We start from the raw sequence: 27,560 nt of genomic DNA, 5'->3' as shown, positions 1-27,560 counted from the left end.
TCCTTGATCATTATATATAGTAGTGTGCATCTGTTAATCCCAAACTCCTAATTTATCCCTCTCTCCTCCATAAATTTTCCCTTTGGTAACCATGTTTGTTTTCCAAGTCTATAAGTCTGTTTTTGTTTTGTAGATTTTTACATTTGTGTCATATTTCAGATTCCACATATAAGTGATATCATATGATATTTTCTTTGTTTGACTTAATTCACTTCATATGATCACTTAAACTTTATCTATGAAGATTGGAAAGGACTTCCTTTTACAGCAGGATAAATTAGGCCCTAATGTGTGGCAATATGGAACAGAGGTATGAACCATACCCTGGCTCTTCTATCTGCCTTTCCTTTAACATGGAGCTATGAAATTTTCTCCCTCCTTCTCTACTTGTTATATTACTGTCCTTCCAGAAACAGCATGTTCACTTAGCGACAAGTACTTACAGAGGTCAGACTTACATGCAGGCATTGGATTGGAGGCTAAGGCAGGCGGCTAGGTCAATGAATCCTCTGAGAAGCCCTCCTGGCTCTACAGTTTGAATCAAACCCCCTCTTCTGGGCCAATATCCATCCCAGATTACATGATATTGCATCTTTCTTTAATTTAAATATCTTTCTTTCGCCACTGGACTGTGAGCTCTGTCATCCAAACAAATTAGAGAAATATGAGTTAGGGAGCAAAAGACATAATTTAATAGTTAAGATCAGGTCAGACTATGGGAAATCTTCAGAGTCAATGGATGAACAAAAAACCCACTGAACCTCTGTAAATGACAGAAGTTTGGGTCTGCAAGTCAATCAGGAGAGTCCACAGGTGCCTCTTCCCTTTATCAGTCTGTGGCCCTAGATTAAGTTCCTAACTTTGTCTCCCATGTAAGAGTGTATTAGGTACCTATAGCTGCATAACAAATTATGCCAACATGTAGTGATTGAAAACAGCACGTGCTATGTCTCAGTTTCTAAGAGTCAGGAATCCAGAGGCCCCCTGACTAGGTAGTTCTAGCTACAATCAGCTTGTTAGTAGGGGCAACGGCCATCTCAAGTTTCAACCAGGGTTAATTCTGCTTGCAGGCTAACACACATGGCTGTTGAAAGGCCTCAGAAGATTCAAACTTATCCCCATGGCCTCTCCAGAAGGCTGCCTCACTGATAGGGCAGTACTCTTAATCTAGAGTGAGTGACTTTGGAGAGAGTGAGAAAGAATCCTCAGGACAATGCCATGGTGTTCGTGTATCTCATAGCAAGAGTAGCATCCCATCATTTTCAACATATTCTGCTCATTAGAAAAGAAAATAAATCTAACCCTTGCTCAAGTCAAGGGGATTATACAAATGTTTACACAGCAGGAGTCATGGGTTATTGGGACCATCTTAGCATCTACCTGTAATAGGAGATGGAAAAAAAAAATCTTTATATTACAAGACAGTGATGGTGATTGAAAATGAAAGTGTTAGCTATTCAGTTGTGTCCAACTTTTTACAGCTCATGGACTGTAGCCTGCCAGGCTCCTCTGTCCATGGAATTCCCCAGGCAAGAATACTGGAGTGGGTAGCCATTCCATTCTCCAGGGAATCTTCCTGACTCAGGCATCAAACCTGGGTCTCCTGCATTGCTGGTGGACTCTTTACCATCTAAAGCACCATGAGATTAAATGGATCAAACCTTTGACACAGTGCTGAGAAGCTATTTAGCAAGTTTCTCTTTCTTCCACACCAACTCAGGATCTCTGGTGAAAATAAGCCTCACTCCTCAGAGTCATAAAAACTGAGTGAATTTGCACACTCCTGGGACTTTTATAAAATTTCCAAGATTTCCAGTCATGGAAGGTGAGTTAATCTCTTAGAAACATACCAGTTTTCATGTATAGAGTTAGAAAATTTAAACCTCAATCCTTATGTGAAGAAGAAAAATGGTGAGCTGGCACTGGGCTTTTTCTCTTTAATTGGTGAGATGGTTGAGTGCAGAGACTTGTATGCCTCAGGTCAAAATACAGTTTTAATAAAGTACAGGCCCCAGTGGCACTTTACTCTAAAGCATTCAGGTGTTACCTGTATTATTAAGCATGTGTCAGTCCATTAAAATGTGTTTATGACTGAGAGACAGGCTGGTAAAAGCTGCCCCATTACCCAGCTACACAGGGAGAAAAAGAAAATCATCGGGTATTTTTTACCTGCCTCTCAAAAGGATCAGACAAGGAAAAGAAAGTTTTAAAAACATTCTGATGTCTATCTCAGAAAACTTGTTTGCTTCTTTCCCCAAGAATTTCCTGAATTTTGGAAATTATGAATTTCTTTCATTTTTCTTTGAAATGGATCAAGGCTTTTTGTCTCCTGGTGTTTTTCTATCCCAGGTAAAAGACAGATAAACAAGTAAACAAAAAAAGCAAAAGAACAAAACCGGTTTTTTCCTCCCTTACATTTCTGAGGAAACTTGTTTTCCAAGTACTTGAGATCATATTGGCTTTGTAAGAAGTGAAAAGCTCATGTGAGAAATTAGAAAATAATAACTGTTGTTCTGAAAGTTTTTGAGGGCCCTTGGGACTACCCTTGACACATGGTACTCCATGGAAATTAGAAACTAGCACCACATTTTATTAGTTGAACAAGGAATCCAGATATTTAAAGATCTACTTGAGATTAGTTCAGGTATTTCTAATGTCCTGAATCTAAAAGAAAGGATGACCCCACAGAAAGGGCAGATCATGGATGCCTGGCACATTCACTACTATTACCAGAGCTTCATATAGTGTGCAAGCTTTGGGGAGGCAGATTATTTCGTGCATTTTTGCATTGAAGATCAGGAAGAGAAGTCCAAACTAAGTCATTCTCAAAATAAAAGGGTTCTAAATTTATTTGTTAGGAATTAAGTTTCAGGAAGATGAAAGACAGTAGTACAATCCCTCCATTGTATTCTACTTTGATTTCTATTTTTGTCATCTTCTTTCTTGAAAGCTTTGTGTGGATATGAGGAAGAGTCAAGGGCACCCTTTCACTGTAAGTGATGTGACACTTACATCAACAAACACTGTGATGTTGACACTAGAATCAACAAACACTGTGGATCTCTTGCAGGTCAGGCATTATGCTAGGACCTTATCATATAATACTACAGAAAAAAACAAAAAACTCATGAAACATATGAAGTGATTCTTATTTTACCAACATGCGTAAGAGAAAATTGAGAGTCAGAAATTAAGCTCCCTTGACCAAGAAGGTGTTCAAGCTCAGGCTTTTCCTTTGCACTCCTAGGTCCACAGTTTTCACACTGTGTCTTGCTGACTCTTACATTGATTTTTGATATTCTCAGTTGCTTGAAAGTGAAAGATGCTCAGTTGTGTCCGACTCTTTGTGACCCCTTGGACTTATAGTCCACAGAATTCTCCAGGCCAAAATACTGGAGTGGGTAGATTTTCCCTTCTCCAGGGAAAGAAGGAAGATCCTTCCCAACCCAGGGATTGGACCCAGGTCTCCCACATTGCAGGAGATTCTTTACCAACTGAACTATCAGGGAAGCCCAATACCAGTTGCTTAAAGAATTCAAATATAAAGAAACTCTGCTTTAGCTGAAAGATGAAATGACAATAGGCTGTTAAAGAAAGTAGGCTGCATAGGATCTAAAGTTGGCTTTTCCCAAAACATTTTACTTGGTGGCCCCATCAATAGACAGATTTGGGAATTAGATGGGTTGAGAACAGATGATGAATCCACTGTCTTTGTAGACTTTAGCTGACATTGCCTGTATACAATTATAATGTAAGTTATGCATACCTAACACACATGTATGCTACTGTTCATTGAATATATGGGACATGATTTTCTCAGACCTTTTTAAATGCTCAGTGATGATTCCTTAGTAAAATTATCACATAATTTTATGTACATCACATAAGTACAAAGGGAACTGGGCTTTCCAGGAGGTGCACTGGTAAAGAATCCGGCTATCAGTGCAAGAGACACGGGTTGATCCCTGGGTCAGGAAGATCCCCTGAGTAGGAAATGGCAACCCACTCTAGGATTCTTACCCAGAAAATTCCATAGACAGAGGAGTCTGGCAGGCCACAGTCCATGGGATCGCTAAGAGTTGGACATGAACCGAGAACACACGCATGCACGAAGGGCACTAAGTAAGAGCCTGGATGCTTCCAGAGACTTTGCCATGCACAGGACAGTTTACCCATATTCGTGCCACCTCTGCATTGCAAACCCCAGCTGGAAATCTGAAGGCTGAATGGGAATGGACAGGAAGCTTTCCAGGAGTCTTGCTGCCAGATGAGGAGCATCATCTCCCCCTTTAAGAATCAGAGCAGTCAATCGCGAAAATCTTAAATAAATACACACCTGGATCTCCTCCTTTATGCATTTAAAACCCTAGTTCCTCATCACTTCTCCCCAGGAACCGCATGTCTTGGGGACCACTTTCTCAGGTCACACCTGCTCCTGAAATGATTGACAACAGATTCTATTTTTGAATGGAGGATGGCTGCCATTTTAAAAGACTGTTAAAAATATGCTTAGGATGTAGATGTTATTGTCCAGACTAATCCGGATGACTAAGAACAGGAACTTGTGTAAAAGTAAAGGAGAGCACTTGGCTTGGTCAAGCAGAGTGTTTTGAATTGCAAGTGAAACATTAAGTCTTCTGAAGAAAAGCTGGCACCATTATAATTATTCTGCAAGTGGCCTGCCATTTCAATGTTATTTTTCTTGTGCTGATGGGAGAAGAATGGGGAATAAGAATAGGAAGAAAGAGATCTGGGGGCTTCAGTCCTGAAAATTGGAAGTATGTTTTTTTTCTGCTCTAAAGTGAAGTCGCTCAGTCATGTCTGATTCTTTGCGACCCCGTGGACCGTAGCCCGCCAGGCTCCTCTGTCCATGGGATTCTCCAGATAAGAATACTGGAGTGGGTTGCCATTTCCTTCTCCAGGGGATCTTCCCAACCCAGGGATCGAACCCAGGTCTCCTGCATTGCAGGCAGACGCTTTATCCTCTGAGCCACCACCCCTCAAAACATCAATTTCCCACCAAAAAGCTAGTCTGGGCAAAGTCCTTGAACTCAGGCCTTAGCATCCAGGACAACAACCTCACTGTGTTCTGCATAGATGCAGAATCTGAGTTTTATTCTGTTAGACTACACTGTACTTTGTAGCTGAAAGAGAGAACTGGTCTAGAATTAAGTTCCTTCTAAACTTTCATGAGTTCCTAAAGTAAAACAGGAGGTCAACAATGTCTTCAAGGAAATCATCAACTCCAGAGTCTTCTTTTGACAATGGAATAAGTGCCCTTAATTACATGTATTCAGCAGGGCCAATCTCCCTGCCAAAGATCACTTTTCTCAACTCCTCATTTTGTGGTGCATTTTGGGGAGGAAGAATGGTAAACTGGGCTTCTTTCATACAGTGATTTTTGTGAATGAAATGCTTGAATATCCAAGAAAAGTCCTGCATGTTTTTCTTTGTGATCCATATAGAATTAGGTGCCAAGGATCTAAATCTGAGAAGTTGTGTTTTGTTTTGTCTTATTAACCATCTTTAATTCACACTAGGATACTCTATATGTGTCAAAGTTATCAGGATATGTAGGACTTTCAAAGAATGTTAGTAGAGAAAGAGTTGTATGTACCAGACCTACTGATTGTGAAGAGAAAACAAGACAGTCATAATAAGGGTCTTTGAATGTGAGATAGACTTGACTCAGAGGTTAAAGCATCTGCCTCTGATGCGGGAGACCTGGGTTCGATCCTTGGGTTGGGAAGATCCCCTGGAGAAGGAAATGGCAACCCACTCCAGTATTCTTGCCTGGAGAATCCCAGGGACGGAGGAGCCTGGCAGGTTACAGTCCACGGGGTCACAAAGAGTTGGACACAACTGAACAACTTCACCTCACCTCACCTCAGACTTTATCACAGATGAAAATTTTTATGTTTGCTTCACTGCAGAAAATAGAACACACCCCAGTAAGGCCAAATGGCAGAGAGACTGTCTAATGGCTTTTCATTAGAGAATATTCTATCCAGAGCACATAGCCACACAGTCTACTGCTCTGATGTACTAGAGGCATCAAACCCAGGGTGGAATTTTCAGTAGTAAGAAATGAGTCTCCGCACAATTGAACAGAACCCAGAAGATGGGAGAGGGAATTTTCAGACAGATCTAACCTGGCAGTAGGGACCTGCAAAACGATTATAAGCAGGAAAGACAGAAGGAGAAAACCAATCACGGGGAACAGGATAGAATCCCTAGGCCAAAAAACACATGATGAGCAAAGATCCGGAAATCAAACAGATGCTACAAAAATGCTTTCAGTGGAGGCAGATGGCTTGCTGGAGAGACAATTTCAGGTCATTCCACTGAATCCTTACATACAAGTAATAGTGTTCAGCATCCTCAACCACCTTACATTTTCCAGTAGACACCAGGCATTCCAGAATTACTAATTATGAAACAATTCATTCTAATCAGTCATTAATTTTCTATATTTAGAAGAATGTTGGGGCTGACTTGTTCTTTCTATAGCTGAACATGGGATGAAATTTTAATGGCATAGCCTTTGATCCACAACCATCATGGATATTATTGGATGATTATTTAACATTGCCTTTATTTAAATAAATCCTCCTACAGCTGTGGTCCACATCATTTCACTTATTCTTTTAAAATTTATATCAATTGATATTTTTAAAATAAACCTTCCTAAAGCCAACCAACTGCCCCATTATCTAGTCTTCTGGTTATTTTCTTTTGTAGCTTTGGCCTAAATATGTATTAGTTTGCTAGGATTGTCATAACAAAATACCATGGATTAGAAGACCTATCGGCTTCCTCAGTTGCTCAGTAGTAAACAATCTGCCTACAAGGCAGGAGATGCAGGAGATGCCGGTTTGAGCCCCAGGTTGGGAGATCCCCTGAAGGAGGAAATGGTAACACACTCCAGTATTCTTGCCAGGAAAATCCCATGGATAGAGAAGCCCGATGGGCCCCAGTCCGTAGAATCACAAAGTCAGACTCACTCTGTAGGAGACCTATCAGAAATTTCCTTTCTTCCAGTTGTTGAGGCTAGAAGTTTAAGGCGTGGTCAGGGCTGGTTTCTTCTTGGTTTGCAGAGGCTGCTTTCTCCCTGTGTCCTCACATAATCTTCTCTCTCTGTGCCCATCTGTGTCCTAATGCCTTTCTCTTGTGAGGGCACAAGTCATATTGGCTATGGGCCTACTCATAAGACTTTATTTTACCTTTATTACTTCTTTCAGAATCTTATCTCTAAATACAGACACATTCTCAGGTATGGGGAGAGGGCTAAGACTTCAACATATGGATTTGGGGGGGTGCACAATTCAGCCCAATAGAAGGTGTATTATCAGACATAGAGACCAGATTGTTATTGCTAAGAGGGATGAGGGGTGGGGGAGGGATGGATTGGGAATTTGGGATTAGCAGATGCAAACTATTGTACAGTAAATTCTCAATGTGAACCTTCAAATTGTCAACTTTCAAAGATGAGAACAGTATGCCAATTATCATACTGTATTACTGTACTTTTCAAGGTACTGTACTGTAAGATTAAAATTAATTTCTTTATTTTTCTGTTTGTTTTATATGCTATTTGTATTTTAAAGTATTATAAACCTATTACGGTGCAGTACTATATAGCCAAATGTGTTATGTGGGTACCTATGGTTACTTTGACTTATAAACAAATTGGACTTATGAATGTGCTCTCAGAACAGAACTCATTCATACGTATGGGACTTACCTGTATGTAGAATGGATCAACAACAGTGTCTTACTATGTAGGATAGTATTCTCTATTCAGTATCCTGTGATAAACCATAATGGAAAAAGAATATGAAAAGAATGTGTATAGGTGTATAACTGAATCACTTTGCTGTATAGCAGAAACTACCACAATATTTTAAATAAACTATACTTCAATAAGATAATTTATGAAAAATATATTAATCATGTGTACAGGCATGCGTGTGTGCAGTTGTATCCAACTCTTTGCAACCCTATGGACTGTAGCCCGCCAGGTGCCTCTGTCTATAGAATTCTTTAGGAAAGAACACTGGAGTGGGTTGCCATTTCCTACTCCAAAGGATCTTCCTCACTCAGTGATCAAACCTGCATCCCCTGTGTCTCTTGCACTGGCAGGAGGATTCTTTACCACTGAGCCACCTGGGAACCCTGTATTAATCATATATCTCTACAATTGGTTTCTCAATGTTCTTGTCACCATGGAATGTAAGGATTCATGGGAACAACATCACTGCCTGCCTTGCTCACCACTATTTGCCCAAGGCCTAGTCTAACACCTTGTTTATAATAGGTCTTCCATAACTATTTGTCTTATGTATAAGCAAGCATCTGAATAAATGAACTACTAGAAATGACCTCCAAAACATTTCTGAAGGATCTCATTTTAACATTGGAAAAAGAGTTCACAATGGTTTTTAACCAACATCCATGCTGCAACAGTTCTATGAGGCACCATGTGTCAAGCCCAGGAATGAGCTGTACTCAGGGGAGATACTAATTAGATAGAGGCCAGTGGGGCTCCCAGAGGTGGGAGATGGCAGGGAGAGCTGTGTCATGAAGGTTGAAAGTGCTCACCCTATTGATGCTTATGACCAGATGGTTGTAATCTGCAGCCCTGGAGTTTGCAGAGCATTCCCCAATATTGTCCTTTTTCATAGAATATGTTTATATCACCACCATCTGTACATCAAGTAAACATGATGACTTTGTGAACCTCATCCTCTGCTTCAATTAAGCTGTCATTAATGCCTGTGTTTTAGCTAAGATAATGTTGAGAAAATCCCATTGGTAAGGACAAACAAATATTAGTAGATAGCCACAGGGCCATGGCTGTCTCAACAAGCTGTCTGACGGAGCCCATAGTTCAAGTTTCAGAAAACAAGCATATGATGAGGCATTCCACTTTATGTGAAATGAGACATGCCATTGCCTTAGCCTCAAGATATCAAGCAGAGGTTGGGAATATTTACTAAAGGAGTGATCTGGTGGGCCTCCATAGCTTTTTAAAGTCTCAGTAATAATGGCAGAAATATTTTATTTCTTAGCTTACTCTACATTCTTCTTCAGCTTGCTCCAACGGGAAACAGGGAACTAGATTTGTCTAATAGGGAAATATCTCATAGTCAAAACTGTTGTCATTTTCTTTAGTCTTTCATGTTTTATACTTTAATAATTCTCTCATATAATTCACTTTGCCTCTACCTGTTACTGAATGCATGTTCCTGTGTCTGATGCACAATGAGGCCAAACAATACCAGAATGTTGGAGTTTGGAGCAGAGAAAGTTTTACTGTAGGCCCAAACAAGGAGAACAGGTGGCTCGTGTCCCACAAAACTTCAAACTCCTGGAAAGGTTTCAGCAAACCATTGTTTTAAGGCCAAGTGAAGGAGGGGCATGGTTGGTTGTTACAAACTTCTTAGTGTCGGAATCCATTGCTTTTACAGCTAGCCACATAGGCCAGGTCATGATGTTCCTGCAAACCTCCACCAGCACAGTTGTTATTCTCTGTGCTACAACTTTTTATCTCTGTGAATGGAAAGGTATCATGCCTTAAAGGTCAAAACCTTGAGACTGGACCATCCTGTATATTTCAGGCTATAGGCAATATTCTTAACTCAAAATAAAAGCAATAGAATTCAATGGTTAAAGTAAAAGAAGCAGATCTAGTATGGAGTCAGATTTGTTCTTCCCTATTACACAGTTTAATTCAGGAAGCTTTTGTAGCATCTGTGCTCTGCTGGTACTGTACTCAATTCTGAGGATGGAGGGCTGCTGCTGCTGCTAAGTCACTCCAGTCGTGTCTGACTCTGTGCAACCCCATAGACGACAGCCCACCAGGCTCCCCAGTCCCTGGGATTCTCCAGGCAAGAATACTGGAGTGGGTTGCCATTTCCTTCTCCAATGCATGAAAGTGAAAAGTGAGAGTGAAGTCACTCAGTCATGTCTGACTCTTCGCGACCTCATAGATTGCATCCTACCAGGCTCCTCTGTCCATGGGATTTTCCAGGCAAGAGTACTGGAGTGGGTTGCCATTTCCTTCTCCAGAGGATGGAGGGATTGGCTTCCAAAAGCTCATAGGTGCTGTTGAAAGGGACAGTATAGAGCACTGATTATGCAATTGGACAGATGCTTAGAACACAGTAGGAGAATAAGAGAAGAGGGACCAGGAAGGCTGAGAAAGTGAAGGCTTCCTAGAGGCAAGGAAAACATAGCTCGATTTTGAAGAATGAATAGAATTTCATTAAACAAATAAGGAAGGGAAGGATGTGCCAATAAGAGGAGAGAAATAGGAGGAGATCTGGATGTCTAAGACTCCACAGGTGGCTCAGTCACAGATACAAAGAAGCACAGGCAAAATAGGAACCATAATTTTGGTCAGGGATCCAAAGTTTGGCTGTCTCCTAAAGGTGACAGGGAGGAGCTCCTCCTCCTGACAGGGAGGAGCTGTATCTGGCTGTGGAGCTGACCTTCATTTTTACTGTGTAGACTTTGGAACCAAGCATTCAAGTCTCTTCTAGAGACACTGTATCTTCACCATCAACTATGAACATATCACAGTTTTTATCTGATTCCAGTGTATGTCAAACCCAGCTGTTCTCCTTCCAGATGCTGACCAAAGGTTCTAAGGATCCAGGTTATCTTAACACATGAGCCAGCCTTTCACAACTAGGAAAGGTTTAACCTATGATTTATCATCCAGGTGCCAGGAGGGCCCAGCTGCTGACACTTGGCAGTGGAGATTCAGCTAGTCTGACACTCAATCAATCAAGTAACGTTTGGAGAGGGCAGGATGTTGCTCTGTTGATACCTGTTGATACCGAGGGGAATACCAAATCACCATGCAGACTCTGACCCTCAGGAACTTTGAACACCATCAAGGAGATAACACTGACAGAGATGGATTGTTAATTAATAGTACAAGGCGGTAAATAATATGAACTAAATGAATAGATCAGACAGTGGATATTCTTAGAATCCAAAAGAAGAAATCTCTATGTACAGATCTTGCCTAGGAAAACTTTCTTTTTTCATTTCCTGGTGTATTAACTTACTGTTTCAACCATTCAGTTCTTTTTAGGCGTCCTGTACTCTGCTGCTGCTACTGCTGCTGCTGCTAAGTCACTTCAGTTGTGTCCAAGTCTGTGCTAGGTGACTGCAATAGGGAGTTAAAAAAAAAAAAAAAAGCTTCCTGCTCCTAGAGTTAAGGAGAGGAAGTACTAGGACAAAAACTGGGCATTGGAGGATAGTAAGGTGAATTTGAATAGTCAGAGAGCTGGGAGAATAGCATATGGGTGAGGTGGAGGGTGGAGGAAAAGTACGTTAGTTTAGTGCATTCACTAGAAGCATAATGAGTACGCTAGCCCAGTTAGAGTAATAAATTTGTGTAGGCGTACTGAGAAATAAGATGGCAAAGACCGATGGGGACCAGATTACAGAGGCATCAAGCATCAAGACAAGTATTTGACTTTCCTTCACTGGGCTCTATTGACACACTGGAGGGATTTTTGCTGTAAGTTTTAATAATAACCTTGCTCTTCCAATAGTTCAATCTAGCAAGTTGTCTTGTACCAGAAAGAGATCAGGGGCTGGGAGAAAGAGGGAACCCATCAGAAAGATTCCCAGCTCCCTGATAGGGGATGGAATCAAAGTTGGAGAGGAAATTTGAAGAAATATGTGAATTTAATTCACCATATGAAGGAAAGGGTTAATAGAATTTGATAATTGATGGATAAATGGTATTCAAGAAAAAGAGGACAGAGGACCTAAATTGTGGCATAATGGTGCTAATAATTAGAATATGCTCTTTTATGATGTGATTGACATTTTAAGACTGCCTTATTCAATTATTTAGATATTCCCCACTTTGTTCTCTCAAACACTGAAATTACCTTTGAATTGTTAAGTAAAGGTTGGTATGAAAGGATATAGAAAAACAGCTGAATTGAGTTTTCTGGGGAAGATAAAGCCTAGAAACTTCTAAGTCAAGCCAGGCAGTTGTGTCTTTGTTTTACAGATGAAGAAGGAGTTGAGAGAGATTAAGAAATCTGTCTAGATTGTTAGAAATTATAAGTGGCAGGGCCTTGAGCAAGGGTCACAGGTGAATAAATGAAATGGGGAGATCTGTAATAGGTTATTTCCAGGATTGGAAATAGAGTCTTCAGGACTGTGCTCTGGCCTGGACTGTAGCTCTGTGTATCCCAGTGTGGCTGTATGGCTGATGGTTAGAGATGCTGGGACAGACACCTGACTTCAAAGGTTCTGTCTTCAATCCGTAAAGAGAGACCCTGAAATCAGATGAAGGCTGAAATGCAAAGACCTGTTAGGAACTGGACTGAGAATGAGAGAAGAAAAGGGAATGAAACAGACAGAAATCAAGTGCTTGCTTTCTGAGACTCTGCAACCTCAAGTTATTCCTTGAAACCAGTGATTCTCAACCAAGGGAAATTTTCCAGTCCCATCCATCCTGACCTCCCATTCCCACATTTTCAGGCAGGGGACTTCTGGCAGTGTCTGGTGATGATTTTGTTTTTGTTTTTGTTTGTTTTTTAAAGCACAAACTTAATTTATAGTCTTTCAGCATGGCCAAATAATGTGCTAAGTATATTCCCTGGTGGCTCAGACAGTAAAGAATCTGCCTGCAATACAGGAGACCTGGGTTCGATCCCTGGGTCAGGAAGATCCCCTGGAGAGGGGAATGGCTACCTACCCACTCCAATATTCTTGCCTGGAGAGTTCCATGGACAGAGGATCCTGTAGGTGGGCTATAGTCTATGGGGTTGAAAAGAGTTAGACACAACTGAGCTACTAACACACAAGAATATTCATATACATTTATCATTTTATTTTTGTAAAACTCTGAGTTTGGTGGTATTATTCTTTTTTCCCTTTATTCATTTTTAATTGCAGTATAGGTAATTTACAACGTGGTGTTAATTTTAGGTATACAGCAAAGTTACATATAGTATACATATACACACACACACATATATATATATTCTTTTTCAGATTGTTCTCCATTATAGGTTATTGCAGGATATTGAATATAGTTCCCTGTGTCTGCTATATAGCAGGTGCTTGTTGGTTCTCTTTTTATATATCATAGTGTATATGTGTTAATCCTTATCTCCTAGAGGAAATCATAGGCAGAACATTTTTTGACACAAATTGCAGTAATGTTTTTTGGATCCATCTCCTAGAGTGATGAAAATGAATGCAAAAATAAGCAAATGGGACCTAATTAAACTTAAAAGCTTTTGTACAGCAGAGGAAACCATAAACAAAATGAAAAGACAACCTACAGAATGGGAGAAAATATTTGTGACAGAGAAGGGGTTAATTTCTAAAATATACAAACAGCTTATATAACTCCATGTCTGATGATGTTTTTGGTGCTGGGGATGGGGGCATCCCGGGAGTCAGGATGCTGCTAAACATCCTATAGAAAAGCATAGTCCAGGACACCACACGCCCAACAAATAATTATCCAGTCCCAAATTTGAGAAATTCTACTCCCTCCCAAGGCAAAAGCTTACTGCTAAACGAAAAGATTCAGGCTGTTGCACTACTTCTTAGCCACCTGAGTCTCAGTCTTAATAAGTGTGAACTATAAACTGTTGTGAAGGTCTCATTATAAAAAGGTATTAAAAAACACACAAGAATGCTTGGTAATGATATTTATCTAGAAAAATAAAATCAAAGTAGAAAAGGTCCAAGGTCAGATCTAAGTGGACATTTTGAGAAACGAAAGTTGAGTTGTGCTTTAATTCAATAGAAACTTGAAGTTTCATGAAAGGACAGAACTAAAGTGTGAACTCAGTCTTGTCAAAGGGAAGGTTGCCTTGTGAGAACAGAAGTGGTGCAGTTACTTAGGAAACATTGAAACAGTTCCTCAAAAGGTTACATATGGAGATACCATATATGACTCAGCAATCCCGCTCCTAGGTGCACACCTAAGAGAATTAAAGACTTAAGTCCTCAGAGAAATCTGTGCAGGAATGTTCATAGCGGCATTATTCATAATATCAGCAAAGTGCAAGTGACTCAAATGTCCATCACCTGGCAAAAGGATAAACAAAATGTGGTCTGTCCACACAATGCAACAACATTCAGCCATATAGGTAGATAGATAGACTGATACAGATAGACGGATACAAGCTGCTACCTAGAATGAACCCTGAAAACATTATGTGACGCAAAAGAAGCCAGTACAAAAGGGAACATAACATATTATTTCATTTATAGGAAATCTCCGCAGGCAAGTCCGTAGAGACAGAAAGCAGATTATTGGTTGGCACAGCTGGAGGTGGGGGATTCAAGCAATTGGAGACTGATAGCTAAGGTTACAGCATTTCTTTGAGGGCTCCAAACATTTTAAAATTAATTGTAATGGCAGCCTAACTCTGTGACTATACTAAAAACACTGAACTGTACTTTTTACACAGATAGATTGTATAGTCTGTGAGTTTTATCTCAATAAAGCTGTTTCAAAAATATAACTAAATAAAAGCAAAGTTAAATTCCACAGCAGAAAATAGAGGTAGAGGTAATTGGCCATCAGAATGATTCCTGGAGCAAAGCAGGGTTTGCTTTGGAGTGTGGAGAGCAGAAAGCACTCAACCTGGGTGCCTGACAGCTCAGCCTGGGTGCCCGACCCCTGCGTTTGAATTCTGGGTCTACCCCCACAGTAGCCATATGAGCCTGGACAGCCTCTCCAATTTTGTTTAACCTTGTGTAACATGAGGGCCCTAAAACTTGGCCTCTGGGAACATTGTGCAAATTAGGAATTACATATTCAAAGTGCCTGGCTCATTGTACATATTCAGTACTGTGTGTATTGTTAGCTGTTTTTACAATTGGGCCGTGTCTCACATTTCATCTGCAAGTTTGGTTGCAAGGATGGAAAGTGTCTATTTTTATATTTTTTTATGAAGAAAACCTTCTAAACCTCTTTAATGCTCTCTGTGAAAGACCTTTTATACCATTGCCTTAGGCTGGATTCTGGAACTAGGAAGCAGTTACTTTAAGTAATGAGAGGTGGGGGGGATGTAGAGGGAGAAGTGGAAAAGAATGAAAACATTTCCTATCCTTTATCTCAGCCTGAACAGTTTGATAGTATTAAAAAATAATTACAAATGTTGCACAAGGTTTTTAGAAACTTCACAAATTCTAGGACTTTACATAAGAGAAAAGAATCTGTGATTCTCGCATTTAAGCTAGTTCCAGTGTTTTCTCTTTGTTGTCATTTTTTTTTAAAACTTTATTTTATTTTAAAACTTTACATAATTGTATTAGTTTTGCCAAATATCAAAACGAATCCGCTACAGGTATACATGTATTCCCCATCCTGAACCCTCCTCCCTCCTCCCTCCCCATACCCCGCCTCTGGGTCGTCCCAGTGCACCAGCCCCAAGCATCCAGTATCGTGCATCGAACCTGGACTGGCGACTCGTTTCTTACATGATATTTTACATGTTTAAATGTCATTCTCCCAAATCTTCCCACCCTCTCCCTCTCCCACAGAGTCCATAAGACTGTTCTATACATCAGTGTCTCTTTTGCTGTCTCGTACACTGGGTTATTGTTACCATCTTTCTAAATTCCATATATATGCGTTAGTATACTGTATTGGTGTTTTTCCTTCTGGCTTACTTCACTCTGTATAATAGGCTCCAGTTTCATCCACCTCATTAGAATGGATTCAAATGTATTCTTTTTAATGGCTGAGTAATACTCCATTGTGTATATGTACCACTGCTTTCTTATCCATTCATCTGCCGATGGACATCTAGGTTGCTTCCATGTCCTGGCTATTATAAACAGTGCTGTGATGAACACTGGGGTACACGTGTCTCTTTCCCTTCTGGTTTCCTCAGTGTGTATGCCCAGCAGTGGGATTGCTGGATCATAAGGCAGTTCTATTTCCAGTTTTTTAAGGAATCTCCACACTGTTCTCCATAGTGGCTGTACTAGTTTGCATTCCCACCAACAGTGTAAGAGGGTTCTCTTTTCTCCACACCCTCTCCAGCATTTATTATTTGTAGACTTTTGGATCGTAGCCATTCTGACTGGTGTGAAATGGTACCTCATAGTGGTTTTGATTTGCATTTCTCTGATAATGAGTGATGTTGAGCATCTTTTCACGTGTGTGTTAGCCATCTGTATGTTTTCTTTGGAGAAATGTCTATTTAGTTCTTTGGCCCATTTTTTGATTGGGTCATTTATTTTTCTGGAGTTGAGCTGTAGGAGTTGCCTGTATATTTTTGAGATTAGTTGCTTGTCCATTGCTTCATTTGCTATTATTTTCTCCCATTCTGAAGGCTGTCTTTTCACCTTGCTAATAGTTTCCTTTGATGTGCAGAAGCTTTTTGTTGTCATTTTTAACAAAACGGGAACAATATCCTATATACTATATTTCACTTAATAAGATATCACTACCACTCTTGGAATTATGATTTTAATGACTACATTATATTTCATATAATTATTATTAATGGTAGTGAAACTTTCATTTACAATAGTGACTGCTGCTGCTGCTGCTAAGTCGCTTCAGTCGTGTCTGACTCTGTGCGACCCCAGAGACGGCAGCCCACCAGGCTCCCCCGTCCCTGGGATTCTCCAGGCACGAACACTGGAGTGGGTTGCCATTTCCTTCTCCAACGCATGAAAGTGAAAAGTGAAAGTGAAGTTGCTCAGTCGTGCCCGACTCCTAGCGATCCCATGGACTGCAGCCTACCAGGCTCCTCCGTCCATGGGATTTTCCAGGCAACAGTACTGGAGTGGGGTGCCATTGGGTGAAATACTTTGGATTTAATTTGACAAGAGATGTGCAAAACCATACAAGAAAAATGTTAAAACACTCATGAAAAGCACTGAATAATACTTGGACAAATGTAAAAATATATCCCATTCTTGAATGGATAACAGCATTATAAAGATACCATTTCTCCCTTAGTTATAAATTTAATATAATCTCTGTAGTAACATAACAGTTTATTTTATGGCATTAGATGCATTATACTAAAATTCATATAGAAAAGCAAACATTCAGGGTTGTATTCTGTATTATCAAATACAATACATCTGATTCACCTAAATTATTGCTATTGGAAATATTAGCAGTTGTGAATTTTTGCTATCATAAATGATATTATAAATGATGTCATGAACTCTTTTCACCATAAACCTTGATTGCAGTTTTGTTATTATTTTAGGATTGATTCTTCTAAATAAAATTCGTGGAAATGAGGCATTATATTTTTAGGGTTTTTGATACTTGTTGGTATACTGCCTTCTAGAAAGAATGTATCAACCTTTGAAATTGCCTGATTCCTCTATATTCACTAAAATAGTGTGTGTATATATATATATATATATATATAAATTTTATATATATATAAAATTTTCTATTCTTTGCCAGTCTGGGAGATGACAAATATTATTTAATATCACTTTAAAGTTCAGAAGTTTTATGTTTGTTATCATCCAACAATCATTGCAGAACCCAAGCCCCACCTTTTAAGTCTCAGCTTTTAAATCACCCCAAAGTGGCCCTAAAAACCCTTTTCTTCTATGCCCAGAGAAATTTCCCCAAGGAGGTTCCTTTCCTCAAGGGTAATGCTTTCCTGTCCCCTTCATTTAAAATTTCTATTTTTTTCAGAACTGTTTATCTCAGAGAGGTTTTTGGAGGAAAGCAACCTGATAGAATTGATTTTCCCTAATTTGTGAATAATTAATAACACTTAAACCTGTGCCTTTAATAGACTGTTCTTAAAAAATAAACCTGAAGAGGCTCCAGGGGTGTTATTTTGGATCCATGAACAGAAGGATGGGGACAGAGAGCCCAGGGAAAGCAGATATTTGGAGAGAGGTCTGTCACTTTACTCACCTTGGAATCTGTGCCCAGGTCAGCTCTTCAGAGCTGGTCTTGTTTTTCTTAGCTTCTTTCTTTCTTCTTTTGAAACCACTCATGGATTACTTCTCAACCCAGGCTGCACAATTGAATCTCTGGAGATCTTTGAAACTTCCAAGGCCTGTGGGCACCCCATAAGTCTGCCTTAATTAACCTGGTGTGGGGCCCAGAGACCTGTCTTTTCAAAAGCTCCCCAGGTGATCCCTTTGTGTGGTCAGCAGCAAGAACTACTGTTCACATAATTTTCTTCTAAGAGCTAAGATTTCACACAGGCTCCCCCTGCAGGGACTAGGGACCTTGTAGGAAAAGATCAGAAAAGATCAAATCAAAAGGAAAAGCAGACCAGAAAGAAAAAAAGAAAGAAAAGAAAAAACAACTCACCAACCAAGTGATCCCTTATTGTAACCTGAAGCTTTTAAAGACAGATAGTGACCTGGGAAAGGGTGGGGACCCCAAAACAGAACATGCAAGCTACAGCCCCAGCCCTAGCTCCAGTCCTGCCTCCACACTGAGCACATTGCTTCCTCAGCCCTGTGTCTTCTGTACAGCGCCCTGATGATGGGTCTGTAATTCGACGGCACACTCCCCCTGACCTCTGTCTGTATCTTCTTTCCTACTTTGTCCCTAATGTTTAGCTGGGCACTTAGAGGATATTTTTTGGTGGCTCAGATGGTAAAGAATCTGCCTGCAGTGAGGGAGACCTGGGTTGGATCCCTGGGTAGGGAAGAAGATCCCTTGGAGAAGGGAATGGCTGCCACTACCAGTATTCTTGCCTGGAGTATTTCATGGACAGAGGAGCCTGGCGGGCTACACTCTGTGGGTCTCAAAGAGTCAGACATGACAGAGTGACTAACTTTTTTTTTCACTTTAGGAGCTATTTTCACCCTATCTGTTGAGCTAGTTACTGACTCCCTTTTAGCCTAGCCTATGGTTTACCTGAAATGAAATCTCATCTGTTATGCAGAGGTATTTAAATTGGTATGCAAATAGCAGTAAAAGGAGTAAAGACCCACCCCTGGCTATGCTGCCCAATGCCCTTGACAGAAGTCAAATGTTCAGCACCAGGAAATACCTTACAGACCCTCTGCCTCATTAGCAGAATCCCTGTTGCTGGACCCCACTGGCCTTTTGGGGGGAAGTAGGGCCTCCAGGCTGAGCAGCTTCTGTGTTCTCCTCTCCACCCCAGGCAAATGTTCAGGGCTGCAGTGAACACTGGCTGGGAGGGAGCTGGCCCTTACATCTGGGTTATTCAGAACAGATGGAGCACAGCTGCCCCTGTGTATCACAGCTGGGCTTCGAGCCTGGTGCTGCGCTTTCCTGGGGGCAGCTTCTATGGCCATTGGATGGCTCAGAGGCAAGGGCTCTTTAGTAGCCATTCTGAGAAGCCCTGCAGACCTCTAGTCTGATTTTCAGTGCTTTCTCCCCAGCTGGTTTCTCAGGGACTGTCCCAGTAGGCACTTTAAAGACTGAGCTCCAGAAATAGCTCCTATCTGTCCCTTCCTCTCCATCTTCACAGCTGCTACTTTGCCTGAGACCCCCATCATTCTGTCCCCTGGGGCCTGTGCACATGTCAGGCCTCCCCCCACCCCACGCCCCGTTCTGCTTCCGTCCTTGCTGCTCCTTGTTCCTGCCCTCGGTCACCAGAGTCTTTGAATGTGTGCCTCCAGCCAGGTCATCCCCATGCTGATGTTCTTGTTTAGTCGCTAAGTTGTATCTGACTCTTTTGTAACCCCATGGACTGTAGCCTGCTAGGCTTCTCTGTCCGTGGGATTTCCTAGGCAAGAACACTGGAGTGGGTTGCCATTTCCTTCTCCAGGGGAATATTCTCAGCTCAGGGACTGAACCCTCATCTCCGGCATTGGCAGATGGATTCTTTATCACTGAGCCACCAGATTCTAGATCAGTGATTTCATTCCTGGCTGCATATTAGAATCATTCAAGGGACTTTTAAAAAATGCAGATGCCCAAGGTCCCTTGCCCAGAGATTCTGATAGAATCTTGGGTAAAGTGCCCTCCGGAATTCTTTGTCCCAGGATAATGGTGAAACATTTCCTTAACCTGGTACATGAGGCCCCTGGGTGACCAGACCCTCTTTCCATATAGCTTCCTGTTGTCCTGTACTACGTTTCATTCCAGACCTTAGGCGCTCTGGTCCCTGGAACTCTTGAGAAATGAGAAACTCTTGCTCAGTTTTCACAAATTCCTAAAATTGTCACCACTTTTTCTGTGAAGTATTTTTGAGACCCTTATATTGAGTTAGGTCTTTCTTCTGTATCCCTGTACTACTGATTCACCCAGAATTGCAAGCAGGGCTGTTGTCTGTTTGCTTCTCTAAGCCACTAGCCTGCAATTCTCCAAGGACAGTATTGTAAACCTCTTTGCCTAAGTCTCTTCCATCTAACTGTGGATTATCCCAGATGAAGTGACTATCCACTCTCCCAAACACAGGGGCAGGGGAGAGGCATGCGTTTTATGGTTGCTGTTCTGTTCTTTTGTTTTAGCAAACATTATTGTCTACTTTGTGACATGGGCTGTCCTACAGGTCCTACTATATTAATGGATATAATTCTCCCAAGACCCTAGAAGTACACTCATTCTCTCTATTTTTCAGGGGAGGAAAACTGAGTCAATAAGGAAAGGCAGGTAACTTGGCGCGTAGCAGGGCACAACACGTGTCTGTTGAGTGAAGAAATGGGTGGCTCTCTGCTCTGGTTACAAACAAATCTTTGTGACCGGACTAGGTATTAGGACTATGTTTCTTTCAGTGAACACTTTGCACAGACTGAACCTTAATAGATGATAAACATTTTGTAGGAGGGCTTCCCTGATGGATCAGAAGGTAAAGAATCTGCCTGCCAATGCAGGAGATGTGGGTACAATCCCTGGGTCAGGAAGATCCCCTCCAGAAATGGCAACCCACTCCAGTATTCTTGCCTGAAGAATTCCATGGACAGAGGAGCCTGGTGGCCACAGCCTATGGGCTTACAGAGTTGGACACAACCGAGCAAGTAACACTAACAATTTTGTAGGAAATAGTTGAAACCCTCGTGACTTAATTCCCAAGGCACTTTCCTCAACAAAGGACGTTGGCAGTGTGGTGTAGTGTGAACCAAAGGCATCCAGGGCAAAAGAACAAGAGAGAAATATACTATAAATAAACACCCACTATGCCTACAAGCTACATACCCTGGGAGCTTTCCTGCCTGATCTCAGTGGATCCCTTACCAATGACATAGAGTAAGAATTATATTTACAGGAGATAAAACCAGAGCTTGGAAAGGTAGGTGACTCAGCCAGTGTCACATAATTAGTTAAGGAAAAAGACTGGAATTAAACTAGTCGGTTATGTCCCTTTCAACAACAGGAGGCTCCTCTGCCTGGTGTATCATTGGAATCTCTAGCTTTCCTAATTTACTTTTGCCTCTAAAAGCAGTTTTATTTTACTAAAACATATATATGCCATGTTTAGAAAAATGTGAGAAAACTAAAATTGCCTATAATTCCACTACTCAGAGATTAAAAAACACTGGGAACATTTTGAATTTTTTTTAAATCTTTTGACTCTGAATTTATATATCAATAAGTCAATAAATGTTTTCTATAGCCTTGTAGTATATGAAGAAGTGTTGCCCATTTTTTCAAACCAAACATTAGAAGTGGTTAAGCAACATTCTTTATTTTAGGCATAGATGAGTTTATTTTATAGCTTAGTACATTGTGACTATTTGCTCGAAGCTCCTCCCAAATTGTCATTTCTTCTCAGTGTCCCTTGGTGCTTGAGATGGAAGGCCTTTTCTGTACTGTTGCCCTTTCCCTAATGGCAACTTCACAGCACAGCAGCTGTTACAATGAGTGGCACCCTCACAGTCTTTGGCATTCCATCTCCCCAACTTATTGTCTGAGTCAGAGGTTACTCTTTCCCCAACTTACCAGCAGAACCAGCTGAGATCTAGGCAACTGAAGGCCTGTGTGGAAAACAACTTATAGGTTTTTAAGGCCTTATTGCCATTGTATTGATTAAAAGAAAGCTCTTGGGCAGAAACTTGTTAACTGTACTATCTATTTTACTGCAAGCATGCAGGCTAAATACTGAGACTACTTGTAAGGTATCTGATAATCCTCTTCTTAGGCTCTGAGACCTAGTGTGAAGGTATATTCTATGGTTCAGCTCCCATTTAAAAAAACAAACAATAGAATTAAGTGGTAAAAAGAAAAAGATGACTCCCGGGAAGCTGCAAAATGAAGAGAGCGTCCACTCTAAGTATGTACGTGGACCATAGCAGGCAGGAGAACTTCCCTTACTCTTTGCAAACCTGCCCGAGTCAATCATCACTACGCTTGTCCTCCCTGTGTTTTTTACAGGAAGGGACTTGAATGACGGCTTGTGGCATTCAGTTAGCATCAATGCCAGAAGGAACCGCATCACTCTCACGCTGGATAACGATGCAGCATCCCCGGCTCAGGACACCAGCAGGATGCAGATTTATTCTGGAAATCGCTACTATTTTGGAGGTAAATTCCCCAGCTTTTGCGGTTGAAAAAAGGAGGGAGGGAGAATGCAGTGGGCACTTATTTCACTACAATGATTCTTTCTGTGTCAAATTGACCATTCTCCCAATGCGCACACACACACACACCACATCCCTATCCTCAAGCTCAAAATAATGAGAAGCAAACTTTTCACAGCTGTACAAATTATCTAGGTCAGTGCTGAGGGAAAAAAAAAAATCTAGCTATAAGAGCTCGTGTTATGTAACACATCCAAAGGAGATTTTTTGTAGCCATGCCAAACTCTGTGATCATATTCCAGAGTAGAAACTCAGTTGAAAACTCAGAGAAAGTCTACCGAGAGTCAGCAGTACCTGAAAGAGAAAAAAATCCAGATGGGAATGCACAACCAGCATCCTCAGCTTTCTCCATCACTTCTCAGCTGATTTGCTTTCTTAATGCCCTACCCATCCCTTCCTCACATCCCTGGAGGCCATGCTCATGGAGGGGAGCTAGAAGGAAGACCTAGAAGGGCCATGAATTTATAGCTCCACAAAGAGCAGCCCCCTCCAATGCTAGGAAATTTGCCAAATATGAAAAGGCAAGGGCAATCTGGTAAGGAGGAGAAATATATAATTAGGCTTTATTTTTATAGCATATGTGCATTTTTATTTAATTTTAAGGGTATTTTTTTTCATTAAAACTATCCATGCCTACTTTGTCAATTGTTGGTATTATAGAAACAGTCTTTAACGAGTAATTAATCTCAGCAGCTGTCTGACCTTGAGTAACACACTCATGGTCCCTGAACTTCCTTATCCAGAATGTGGGGAAACAAAGCAGAATTGCTGGGAGAGTTCAGTGAGTCAAGGTTAAACCTGCAACATCGTGCTTTCTACATTAGAATGGGCAGACTGGTTTCACCTTTTGTAAATATGGGCATCTGCTGGGCCTGGTCTAAAGAGAAGTATCCTGTAAAAAGTACAGTCTTTGAAATAGAATTTGTAAATCGCTTCTCTCATACCTTTGACATGGGGTTATCTTTGAAATATAAAAGGGACTTGGCAAAGAGGCAGTGTACACATCAGGGTGTCCTAGGAGGGAAGCTGACTGGAGTGATTCCTTTGTGGTTTGATTTTAGGACCCAGAGCCTCTGTCCTTCACTCCAAATCTCCATATTATGCCCAGATAACAAATTCCTTTAGAAAGGGAACATTTTCATCCTCTGTAATTGTTTTATGTGCCTTACATCATTTAATTCAGGCACTAACTTTGTGAGGTAGATAATTTGAGCTCCATTTTACAGATAGTAACACTGGTGTTTACAGAGATGAAATAATTTGTGTGAGTAGTAGAAGCAGGATTTAACCCTAAATCTGAGTTCTCCATGCCCTACTAGTGACAGCAGAAGGACGTACTCTAAAGACGGCAAAAAAAGGGTCTTGGGGGCCCCAAAGATAAGTCTCACAGAATGTATAATTTCGCATCATATGCAATGTTTCATTGATACAGAATAAAGCAATCTTATATTTATTTCTGGGGGAAATAACATTGAATTAATTACGTGACTTAAGTATCCAAAATGCCTCAAAGGCAAAATAGCTCCCTTCCCCCAGTAGAAGTGTTTTTAGACGCGGGTCTTGTGAGACTCCAGGCTGAGGAGGGAAGATTTATCTGAGATCTGAACAGTGTTTAAACAAACGCCCCACACGTAGACTGTAAACTTAAGGCAAGTGAAAAATGAGTTTGAGTAATAATCGTCAACTTACATAAATTCTCTCTACAGCTTCAATTAGAAGTTGTAGCGTCTCTCTTCATTTTATAGTGTGCCTGTGAGCTGTTAACCAGCTGCTGGGCTTCAGCCCAGCAGTGACTGTCTATTAGAGATGGCTGAAATAATTCCCAATTATTTATGGGTTATTGCCATGTTTTCAAGCTTGCATTCCCATATGCTCTGAACCTATTAAAACCATTGGAATGGAGTTTATAAAGAGCACAGGCACCCATGCACGTCTGTGACTCTATACCTGGCAATGAGAAGTAGTTATTCTCTGGTTGCAAGCTATGCTCAATTAGTGTGATGCGTATTTTTTAAAACAACACCCTTTAAAAAGGTTATGGTGTTAAACTTTCATATATGTGATTACAGCCCTATAACTGTGCATTTAAACTCTTAGTTCCTTTAGCATTTGGGTTTGCTTTGCATATCACTTCAAAATTCCAGTTATGTTCCTGTATATACTTTTCTCAGGAACTAAGCCTGATAATGCTGACAATTAACCAGACAATTACTCTGCTACCGTTCTTACCCAAAGCGTAATTTTCTTTGAATGTGTAATTCAGAATTGAATTGTTCATTTAAAAGTGTGTTTTTAAGACAGAACTGAAATTCCCAAGTAGTTATGATATGTTGCTTTCTTGGGCTGAGTGAAGTATACCACACAAAACAATAGCAAATGGCTTACAAATAGGGAAAAAAGAAATAAGAATGAGATAAATGCAATGGCATCAGTATCCCCTGTAACATATTTTGTTTTCTGTTCTATACAGTGATTAAATATGCCCCATTTTGTACCAGTTTTGTCCCGTCTCTGAGAATGGTATGATTTACAACAAAAAATGTGTGCACTGCTGTGAATGAAAAAATATTGAAATAATTAGACCTTAAGGTCTTCTGTCAATAGGTCACTAAAGTAATGACTGATCATTTCAGTATTCTTCTTATTTTTTTTTTCTCTGTCCCACAGGGTGCCCTGACAATCTCACCGATTCCCAATGTTTAAATCCTATTAAGGCTTTCCAAGGCTGCATGAGGCTCATCTTTATTGATAACCAGCCCAAGGACCTCATTTCAGTTCAGCAAGGTTCCCTGGGGAATTTTAGTGATTTACACATTGATCTGTGTAGCATCAAAGACAGGTAATTATTGTCTCTTCTCCTCTGTTCTCCCACCCCATTCCCATTCTCACTGTTCTAAATATGAGTTTTTTTCACCAAAATTCAAATCCACTGACATCAGCCACATTAGATATAATTGAGTCGCCTAATGGAATATATTTCTAAAAGGATTTCAGGCCCAGGGAAAAATGTTTTAAATAAGTTGATTTTCACTTGCAGTAAATGGGATATGCAAATTAAATCAAAATACAAATTTGTGAAAGGATTAAAATTTTATGCATAAACAACATTTGATTACTTTGAAGTTAAGAGGGAAGTGAAAAGGAGGGAGGGATTGCAGTTAGGAATAGCAGTGTGTGTCCCTTCACACAGACAGATGAAATCAAGCCCTCTGGGATACCTGTAACAGAGGTTTTGACAGTGTCCAGTAGTTCGGTGACTCCCTGGAAGCCTGATCTTTGCTGTTACCACCCCTCACCCACTGCTTCTTTTACCGGAGGAGATCAGACCCTGGACAGAGAGCAGCACTTCTATTTCACAACTTAACACCTTTAGCAACACTTCCCTTTCCCTCTTCATTTCTCCTGGGCTCTAGCTCCTCTTTTATTTGATGTTTCTGAAATTGAGATTTTGAATAAGAGATTCAGAGACTCGTTGCAGGAAATGAAAGAGGAGGGGTTCTGAATTTTCAGCAAAGTTAATCATGGGGCCCATGTGTTCTCTCTAGCACTTTATCTCCTTCCTTCTGCCCGTGCTACTCACCCAGGTCAAGATGCCCTTTGCTGAATGAGTTAGCAATACGTGTTAAGTGTTTGCCTCTGTGTTGCTGGTATAGAGTCTCTGCTTATGTTTCAGGGAATTAATTAGACATCACCATAAAATGCTATCAATATCCAAGAAGTATACCTTTATTTGTGAGATCTATGACAGTGGCAGAGGAGGTCAGGACAGCTTTCAGGAAGTGATGTTGAGCTGAGTCTTACAAGATGGGCAGGCTTGGCTAAGGGGCGGGGGTGATGGTAACTCATAAGTTGGAAGGATGTGGCATGCAAAATGCCATAAGAATAGGAGGATCATGGTTTGCAAGCCTTTCGTCTACCCAAGACGCTTAGTTTTCACTTAAAAACCTCTAATATGGTGATGCATCTTACCTTTGAAGGTTTATAGTAGTTTAATTGGCTGTTTATTTTTCTTAGGAGCCTGTAAAATAATGTCATGTCTTACAGTAAATGTTCTTAGATTCCACAAAATATAGGTCATGGTGATAGAGCATATGATGTGAATATGGCTGGGGATGTGCGTCAATTATAAAGAGCTTTGCATGTGTATGGCATTTAGCCTGATGCCCTAGGAAGACTCAAGAAGGAAGGCAGTCAGATTTGTTTGGTAAAAAGAGTATTCAGGAAAAGTGAGAAGGATGCATTGGAAAAGAACCAGCCAAGAGACAGAGAGGTCACTGCTCCAGTCTGGGGGAACAATGATGAGAAATAGTAGGTGCCTGTACTGAGCATCACAGAAATCAGCTCTGCAGACCATAATCTCCTCTCATGCTCGGAATGACTGATAGAATTCGGTGGAACTTTATATGCATGTTTCTCTGTTAATACCACTCCACATGGGATTGTCAACAAATCACACAGACTTCCAGGCTCTTCTGCTTCATTTTTTTCCTATTTGGCCAGCTGGAAAAGTGGGTAATAAAATGCATGCTTCATTAGAATATGCCAGTTTAGAGATCTCAGAATAAAAGATATCTTGCAGAATGGTTGTCATTCCTATAGTCGTTATTAATGATAAGGGATTGGGGGGTATCCCACTTCATCAGACAGGACAGCCTTTTGCAAAGTGTAGATTGATGGAAAATTTATCAATAGGGATCTCTTATGATTAGTTAATTTCTAACTGAGGGTGCTTTCATTATTTTTGATTACATGGGATGCCATTGCCATCTACTTTGCATCATTACTTTTGTGTAATTGTAGACTGTATAATTGTATTACATACAATAGTGTTTTGGTTAATTGTATAATAAGGGATTGTGTTTAGTTTAGTGGGTAAGTGGGACATTTTTCTTGATTTACCAGACAGTCTCTCTAACAGAAGGGAAACTGGTAAAAGGCTTTGCTTAATTAATTATTTCTTGAACTTCTATTTAACATTTGGTTGGAGAGGGGGTTGGGGTTAGAAAAACAGGTGGTTTCTGAGTTTTGCATTTTATTTTTAACATGCTAGTCGATGT

At 40.6% G+C, this 27,560-nt stretch overlaps 1 protein-coding gene and 1 long non-coding RNA gene across 8 annotated transcripts in view; one reads left to right on the top strand and one right to left on the bottom strand.

The window, feature by feature from the left end:
- Window positions 1-19,132, bottom strand: part of LOC138992062 (uncharacterized) — a 254,200-nt gene extending 235,068 nt beyond the window's left edge. For 5 of the 7 annotated variants that reach the window (XR_011467872.1, XR_011467871.1, XR_011467869.1 and 2 more), the window contains exon 1: window positions 17,912-18,229. This is a non-coding gene — a long non-coding RNA (uncharacterized lncRNA). Of the gene's footprint in view, window positions 1-17,911; window positions 18,230-18,316; window positions 18,460-19,007 lie in introns of those variants that run through there. The other 2 variants (XR_011467874.1, XR_011467873.1) reach the window with 2 other exon arrangements.
- The window catches only part of CNTNAP5 (contactin associated protein family member 5), a 1,036,258-nt gene that overhangs the window by 563,818 nt on the left and 444,880 nt on the right, over window positions 1-27,560 (top strand). Inside the window, exons 9-10 of the mRNA XM_070389061.1 lie at window positions 22,298-22,447; window positions 25,171-25,342. Of these exons, the coding sequence (XP_070245162.1) occupies window positions 22,298-22,447; window positions 25,171-25,342 (322 nt within the window). The remainder of the gene's footprint in view (window positions 1-22,297; window positions 22,448-25,170; window positions 25,343-27,560) is intronic.

Source organism: Bos mutus, chromosome 2 (assembly GCF_027580195.1).
Source record: "Bos mutus isolate GX-2022 chromosome 2, NWIPB_WYAK_1.1, whole genome shotgun sequence".
Taxonomy (NCBI): Eukaryota; Metazoa; Chordata; class Mammalia; order Artiodactyla; family Bovidae; genus Bos; species Bos mutus.
The sequence above is the reverse complement of the archived record's forward strand: the minus strand, read 5'-3'. Positions and strand labels throughout refer to the sequence as shown.